General features: G+C 48.3%; 1 protein-coding gene across 4 annotated transcripts in view; it reads right to left on the bottom strand.

Annotated features, from left to right (window-relative positions):
• Positions 1–5,567, bottom strand: part of DCAF1 (DDB1 and CUL4 associated factor 1) — a 50,643-nt gene extending 45,076 nt beyond the window's left edge. The window contains exons 1-2 of one of the 4 annotated variants that reach the window (XM_029958229.1): positions 5,524–5,567; positions 530–647 (exon numbers count right to left, since the gene is read on the bottom strand). In XM_029958229.1, the coding sequence (XP_029814089.1) occupies positions 530–639 (110 nt within the window). In that variant the 5' untranslated portion in view covers positions 640–647; positions 5,524–5,567. Of the gene's footprint in view, positions 1–529; positions 648–3,697; positions 4,035–4,892; positions 4,958–5,523 lie in introns of those variants that run through there. The other 3 variants (XM_029958230.1, XM_029958228.1, XM_029958231.1) reach the window with 3 other exon arrangements.
• Positions 5,568–8,564: the final 2,997 nt, after the last annotated feature.

Genomic DNA, 8,564 nt, shown 5'->3' on the forward strand with positions numbered 1-8,564 from the left:
TTATTGGTCCAGGTAATATGTTCCTCACATATGCAATTCAAGGCCAGTCAATCAACACACAGTTTAAAATAATTAACCAAGTTTCAAAATTTCACTTCAAACATGTTCTGTGAACTTCAATAATACTACTCTTGTCTTTTCATTTAATCTAACCAACGCTACTGCAAACTCAAACCCCTCACACTACCAATGATGGAACAACATTCTCACAGATTCCCATCTTGATAAATGTTTCAGAAGCTTCATATTAAGATAGCAGATTTATATCAACTTCTAATTATTTCTCCTGACTTCTATTATTTATGAGAATTAAATTCATGTTTTAAAGATAATTTGTGTAAGATCTTTGCAATATTAAATTTCTTACCAAAAATTTGCATTAAAATACCACACTATAGCTCAACTTCCAGACCACAAAAATGAATTACAGATTATCAGGTATGTGAAAACTTCAAGCAAAAACGTGGTTAAAGCTGCTGTCAAGTAACTTCAGATTCTTCAGTTTAGGAATTTGCTCAACAGATCTTACCTGGTGAGAATAGGGACCATGTCTTGCCCACTGCCATGTTCTTTCTCCCACTGCTCAAGCAAAGTAGTGAGCTCAGCCTTGGAGTCCACATGACCAGTTCCTGAAGTCATGGCTTAGCCTAAGGCAGAGGGAACAACCAGAAAAAGAAGAAAGGGCATAAAAATGAGCAAGAAATCACACTATGTCACTATATTCATTGAAATAACCTAAAACAAAGACTACAAGTCATTTGAAAGAGGCAAATACTCAGCAACAAGGAGAGAGAAGATCAAGTGACAGCATTCTGCTTTCAAAGCTGAAAGTTTCTTTTTGGTCCTGTGCCTGAAGACTAAAGAACACGTGCACACTGCACACAAGTCTTGACTGGTGCAGGACAGCCCTGACCAGGACAGAGGAATGCACACCTCACCCAAGGGGTGTTCACTGCTGAACCTCCTAAAAGCTCCACTGCTCCTCCACTCCAGGAGCAGACCTGAGTCGGTCCTTCCTGGTGATTTACTCCAGAACCAACAAAGCCAGGGCAGCAGGACTGTGATCAGTGTCATTGTTGCAGTCTGACACCCTCCAGACAGCAGTGGAAGTGCCAACAAACATATCAGGTACAGGGTGCCAGGGAGCAGCTGCGGGCAGTGGGAGCGGCTCCAGGACAGCGGTGGTTGGGAAAGAGCAGGGCACCACCTGACCACTCGTTCAAGGTTTCCAAGAACAGCCAGTGGATCCAGCAGGAAGGAAGGATGATCACAGGAGGGAGCACTGGAGCAATTACTTCAGGTTTATCAGCCTTTAGTTTTGTGACAGCAGCTGACAGAAGATTTATCTTCTCATCCTCAAAAGAGAATCCCTCTACAGAATTGAATGACTTGTTAAGGTACCATTTAATGAAGAGAACTATCACTGTAGATTCAGTTTAAGCTTCTAAATTTCCAAGTGTCAGCTTTTATCAATCTGACAAATCAACTAGAACAAAAATCTGTCTCAAAACACTGCTGTGCCCTTAGTTTCCAACCTGACAGACTGTGATTGCTGTGAAGAGTCGTAACTTCTGGAGGAAGGAAAACCCAATCCTGATTTATAAATTGACCTTGTACTGAAGGTAGGGCTGAGAAATCAAAGCAAAAGAGCTTCCTTCACATCCAAAACTGCACAGATTCCCAGCATTTCATTAGCCATAACATGGCCAATATCCATCTGCCATGAGATTAAACACTCATTTGTCATATTTGACACAGAAAAAGAAGTTTCCAAAACAATATTAAATATGGATGTGTTTAAGACAGTGACATACACTTCAATTCCTGAAATACAGATTCAGGGATCAGTCAAATGACAGACTATAAAGGCAGCCATAGGCCAACACAGATTACATAAGTATTTACAGCCCAAGTTTTCTCTGGAAAACACCACCATGCTTAACTGAGTGTTGGACACCTCCTCACTCAGGGAATGGATGAACAGTCCTACAGTTCTGCTTCTTGTCTCATAGGTGCTTCTGAATTTAATGTACTGTGACTGTTAGTTAAATGGGAGACAAGAAGTGAAGATCACCTGGCTGATGATGAAACTGGGACAAACTGCACAAAAATCATCACCCCAAGACTATGGAAAGATAAACCTGTGACTTCAAGAACAGCATCTTGATAAGTACTATTTTTTGTTAGCATGTGCTCACTTCATAACTACCTAAGCATAAAGAAAGATGATGTTTTCTAAATCACAAGTAATTATGATTTTATCTGGGGCGTTCATTATTCATTCATCTCAGAACTACACCAGGAAATGCAATGCAAATGCACAAATTGCTTAGGAAGAAACACTGCCTCGATGCAGGCAACAAACATAATGAGATTGTACACACACACCCCAAAACACCTTTGAAAAGGAAAACTATTCTGAGCTCATAAAGCTCCATTTCCTTTTTCATTAAGTGAATACCACTTGCCAGCAGCACTTCAGAGCTTTTAAACATCACAGATAAACATCCAGACAAATCCACTCCGGGCCCCAGAACGCAAGTGCTGTAACTGAATCTGCATTCAACCATTTCCGACACCTCCACCTTCATCCTGTACCCAGGGGATACAGAAAGAAGGGCCCTGTGAGCCCAGAGCTGGTACAGGGCATGTTCAGGCTCTCCTGCAATCTCAAAACCACTTTACTTCCTCTAACAACCCTTAACTGTTGCTGCTAGGAAATGAGAAAGGTCCAGCAATACCTGCAAGAGGTCAACAAAGTTCCAGTCAGGAAGACCATGGGAAGTGCTCACACTGCCCTCTGGGACAGTCTGTGCCCAACCATAACCAGGAAAAAATGGAAACATCCCAACAGTCCCTAAAACCTGGAGTACTGCCCCAGTAAAGCACATTAGCAGCCTAAATACCTGGTTTTGACACACAGCTGTTTTCCTGAAATAAAATTCAAACACACAAGTGCCACCCTTTCTATCAGGACACAGCAATGACAGTGAATGTCTCACCAAGGCATCTCATCTATTCCACAGGTTTATCCTTCCCAATTTATTCACACAAATATTACTGTTCTAGATGGCACCACAGAAACTCCTACTGTACTCACTTTTTTCAAGAATTCCATGTTAAATCAAAGTGAAAAACTCTGCAGAGAGGACCAGAACACAGACAGTATAAACTAACCTGTAACCATCAGCAACACACCCGGCCTGCTGGAGAGGAGGCCTGAAAGAGCAGCCCTGATTTTCACTATTTCCCTTGGACAAGCTGCTGAACAAATTCCATCTTAAACTGCTCTCCAGGAACCAGAAGAACAGAGTAGATTTAAATTCAGGGGGGTAGTGGTAAATTTTTTTTTAATAGGTTTTGAAAATCACGGCCTATTACAGATTTCAGTCAGGACATCCAATAACCTAAAGAATGGATTTTTTTCCCCAAGCACCACTGTTGCCAAAATACACTTTGAATCAATAAACTGATATTAACTAAATGCAAAGCACTTACTCAAAGGAATTGACTTTGAAAGACAAATATTTGCAGCCTTAACTGTCGCTGTGGACACCGCCACTGAAAACCCACGTGTGTCTGCTCCAGCACACCCAGCAAAGGGTTTAAGAGTGTTCTACTCTTCTGAAGTCAGAGGTAAAAACTTGCCAGAAAAAGGGAAACCCAAAGAAACATTCAGATTCCTCGATGTACTCACATGTTTTTGAAACCTCGGACACTTTAGTGCTTGAGTCACCTCAGTGAGACACCTCTGAACAAGCGAAGAAATCAAGTCCAGTGACCTCTAACCACAAATCCTGACTCAGTGCACGGAACAGTTTGAGCAGCTCAGCTCCACCCCCCTGTCCATCGACACACTGGAGTGTCACCAACTGCAACACCACCACAGGTCACTCCCTTACTGCTGCTGTGTCCAGGGAAAGGATTAGGAGGTTCTGAACACACTGACTCCACACAGACACACATCTTAAACCATCAAAACTCTTAAGTGAAAATAAATCTACTTGTAAACTCTGAAAGCCATCAGTTTGGTTATTTGGGAAATGAGCACAAAATCCTTGGCTTAGCAATTCAAATGGAAAATGAGGGAGCCACAGAACAAACCCAAAAATTGTACCTGAGGGGAAAAAAAAACCCAAACAAAAAAAAAATCCCAATTTTAATTAACTTTGCAGAAAGATTCCACATTGAAATTAATGTGGGCATTAATTAATGTGCACTTTAAATTAATAGACAAAAACTACATGAGAGCTTGTACATGTACATGTACAGAGGCAACTCAAATTCTAATAACTACACTCTGACCCAGCTTAAATCAGGCTATTTGTTCCTAAACATGACTCTAAGTAGGGTTGAGAAGGAGACTAATATAATAATGTAACAACACTAATGAGCAAGCTGAGCAGTACATCTGTAGGTTCTTCCACATTTATGTTTTAACACAAAGAATTCCTCACTTTAAGAGGAAATAAAATGCTCCCTCTCATCACAAATATTCTTTAAACAGATGAGATACCTGACAGCAATTTGCCTGAACCTGTTGAGTCTGAAATAACCACGTGGAAGTTAAAGCTGAAGCACCGTGAACTGTCAACACTGGAGTTCACTTGTGGAAAAAAGTATGCCACAAAGAAATAAAATACTCACAAGCTACAGAGCACAAAACCATGGTTTGTGGTAATACCCTGTCCTCATTTGTCCAACTTCCCCTTTTAACAGAGGTCCAAGTTGGCTGTTACTACCGATCACATTCCTAATGCTGCTTTAAGTACCTGTTTAAAAATTCATCGTTTTTTAAAATTAGGATATTTTAAGGCCAGGGAAAACCACAAGGTTATTCGATTTCCTGGAATTTCTGCTTTTACAAAACAAACTTGGAACTGCGTGCTGACCTGGCAGGACAAGCCCAAAAAACAGGAACAAACTTCTGCTGTCCACAAAATAAGGTAAAAAAAAAACCACAAAAAACCCACAGAAAAAATCCCAAACAAACAAAAAACCTGCGCTCAGTTTCAAAATCGATTCCCCACCGCGCGGCCGGACGGGGAACCACGCGGGCCGCCCCTCCCGTGGGCGGGGGCGGGCGGTGACAGCTCCCGTGGGGTCCCGCACCGCCCGGCCCGGCGGGACGCACCGGCCACCCCGGCGTGTAAAAGGTCGCGGAGCCGCGTCGGGGGCGGAGACCTGCCGGCCGAGCGGGCCCGGCGCAGGAGGCAGAGCGGGCGGAGGGGGCGGGCCAGGCCGGGGCCCCGGGCGGGCGGGGCGGAGCAGGCCCGGCCCCGCCGGACGGGCGGGGGGGACAGAGCGGCGACAGGCCGGGCCCGCCGGGTTTCCCCCCGCCCGAGGCGCCCCCCTGCCGGGGGGGCGGACCCGCCGCCCGCCCGCGCGCCCCTCAGCGCCTGAGGCGATCCCCCCGCCCCGCCGCCGATGCCGCCCCTGCCCGGGCGGATGGCGCGGCCGCCAACCGGCCCGGCAGTGCTCGGCTCAGCTCCGGCGGGGCTCCCGGCCCGCCCGGCCCCTTACCTGCGCGCTGCCCGCGGTGCCGCCGCCCCCGCCCCGCCGCCTGCCTCGCCGCCCCGCGCTCCCGCGCGCGGCCGCGATCGCTGTGCCGGGCGCACACTTTGCGCGTACCGCGCTGCGTCACCGCGCGCGCGAGGAGGGGGCGGGGCGGGGCGGGGCCGCGCGCTCGGCCGGCCTGACGGGAAACGGAGTTCGCGCGGGCGCATGCGCTTGAGGGTGGTGGCGGCCCGGGCGGCGCTGGAGATGTAGTTCGCGGCGGGCCCGCCATTGTTTCTCCCGCCAGCCCAGCCGGCGGCTGCAGACGGACGGGTCGGTGTTTTCTTGGCGTTCTCCTGGGTGTGGGCTCTGCGCCTTCCAGGCTGGCACCGAGCAGCCGCCGAAGCAGCAGGTGCTGCCTCGCGATACCCGGGTGTTCCGCCCCGATAGCGGCGCTGGGCGCAGGCCTCCACCCTCCGGCCCCCGCGGGCGCGGCGGCCCGCTGCCGGCCGCGGCTGTGCTGCCTTCCCCTCCTCAGGGCTGAACGTTGTGTCCTTTTGTGCATCTGTTCAGTGAACAACGCGGTGGTGTTAATCTGTTTAAGGTCACCTCCAGGTAGACAGCGGGGTGTTTCAGTGAGAGGGCGCCTTGAAGGACAGCTCAGGTGCTCACTTAACTCCAACACAGGAACATCGTCCTGTTTCTTGCCAGTTAAACGAGAGCCCGTTTTGGCAGCTGTAGCCGAGCCCCACAGCGGTGCCGAACACCCACCTCCACCTCTGCTCTGGGCCGTGCCCATCATCAGGCAGAGGAGGCTGCACTGGAGCTTTTCTCAGGCTCCCCTGGGTCTCTCAGGAAAACTCCTCTTCCCACATTCCCACCCTTCCTCCGGCTGCTCCGGAGAGCTCATCCGCTCCCCATTCCTTCCCTCTGACACCCCAGGAGGAGCTGAGCACATGCATGAGATGAGTGAGTGTCTGTGTTTAGAAAAACCCTCTGGCATTGCACAGCTCCATCCCTGTTTGCCTTCCACATGCAAAATCTTCCATTCCTCTGGGATTGTTTCTCTGTGTCTGACAGTTCTGCAGTGGGAATATCCCAACTCTTGTGTGCTTTTACAGTGGTAATAAACTGTTTTTCTGCACTGTCCCCTCTCCCTGGAATATTAAGTTACCCATGGAGAAGATCCATGCGCTCTCAGCAAGATTATCATTTCTGAGGGGGAGGAAGACCTGGAGGAGTACACTCCTCACCCATGCCCTCATGGAGGATCAAAGGTATCAGACCTGCCTACAGCTTTATTATCCAGGGAAGAGCATCACATCCACAGCTGCATCTTTTTCTCCCTTTGGAAGGCACAGGGCAGCCTCGAGGCAGCCACAGAGCTGTTCAGGAGGAGGCTGAGGGGGTCAGCACTCCCACTCCTCATCGCCAGCTTCAGAGGGCTGAGGGCAAAGGTAAGTTTTCCAGTTCCTGCCACATCTGTGATGCACTGGAGAAGGGTTTCTTCTCCAAGAAAGTGCAGTTCACCTGAGCAGGTGAGGAGGCTTGGAGCTTGCTGCTTGTTGCCAGAGCCTGGCAGGTTGCTGACACAGGGCACAGGTTGCAGCTCTGCCACAGCCTCCTCTGAAAGCTGCCTGAAGTGCTCAGGCCTCCAGCTCCTGCATTTTCAGGGCTCAGGAGATATTTGGGAAGGATTCAGTCTAACACCCTTGTTCCCTACAGGGCAGGGGAGAGTTCTACTGGCTCACTTGGCAGGAACAAGACAGTGTGAGCTCTCCTTTAATTTGGCTTCTCTTTAAAAGCAATGAAATCCCAGCTTGTGCTGCAGTACTCTAGTAATTACCCAGGTACTGCCAGAAGCTCTTCTCTTAAAAGAACAAATGAGAGTAAAAAATTAGTAAATAAGGGGAAACAGGGTCCTCCCTCTCAAGGAAAAGCTTCATTAGCACCATTCCCTGCTGAGATGCTTCCTGCCCCCCAGTGTCCACATTAATCCACTTTCTCACACTGCAACTGTATAAACACCTTCCCCAGGCAGTGTTTGGACAGGTACAAATTCCTCTGCCACACTTACAACATTTGACTGTCAGTCTTGATTAACTCCAGCATAGCAAGTGCAGCAGTGAGAATCCTGCAGCACTGGAGGTAGTGAGTAAGGGCCCCCCCTCACAGCAACTCTTTGCTTTAATAGTGCAACTGAAGAGCAAAAACCAACAAAACAAATACAAAATACGGCTGTGGATTGCAGAGCAATAAAAACCAGAGGCCAGCACCTCTCGCCCTGGGAGGTGGGAGGGAGGCCTGTGGTGTGCAAGGAGGGGAAAGTTGTCTCTGCATGTTCACTCACATGGGCTCTCCAGCCAGAAGAACAACATATTCCATAGGATGGTCAAGTTCTAGTGACTTAAGGCTGAATCAAAGCTTGAGCTTTCTTGAACAAAGAACCACTTCTCCCCACTGTGGTCATATCCCAGATCACCTTGCAGTACTGTGGTTTACAAGAAGAGGATAAACCCACTTCACCGAGCTCTGATAAGCCTCTAGACTTAAGTACAATTAGTTGTGGGATCAGAGGAGGAACAGCACTGGAAAGAGAAGCCAGGAAGACACAAGTTCTATTTACAGGAGGTGTCTTGAGTATAGCTGGGAGTGGAGGCATGTGGCTGGGATGCTTCATCCCTCACAGCTGCTGACAGAGAGCCCCAGTCCCAGTTTCCAGGCAGCAGCTTCACCTTCCTGTCTGCACAGACAATTGCTCTGAAAACGAGAAAAAGTTTGTGATCAGGAAGCTCACAGCACTCTGAGACACCTCACCATGGCTGCTCTACAAGGAGAGGAGGGATCCTTTTGGCTTTCAGGAGAGTTAATTGTACACCTTGACCTCCAACACAGATCTACACTGATAGTTTATTGACTTCCTACACTTCACCTTTTATTAATTGCCCCATCTGCTTGTAGGAGTCAATTTGCTCGTCAACATGTTTCTCCTTGCAATTAAGTTTCTGCTGAAGGGCAGCTGTGACAGTGGTTACTGACTGAGCAGTACCAAGCTCTGCAGCATAATT

Source organism: Manacus vitellinus, unplaced genomic scaffold, assembly GCF_001715985.3.
Source record: "Manacus vitellinus isolate BGI_N305 unplaced genomic scaffold, ASM171598v3 scaffold_14_pilon, whole genome shotgun sequence".
Classification (NCBI taxonomy): domain Eukaryota; kingdom Metazoa; phylum Chordata; class Aves; order Passeriformes; family Pipridae; genus Manacus; species Manacus vitellinus.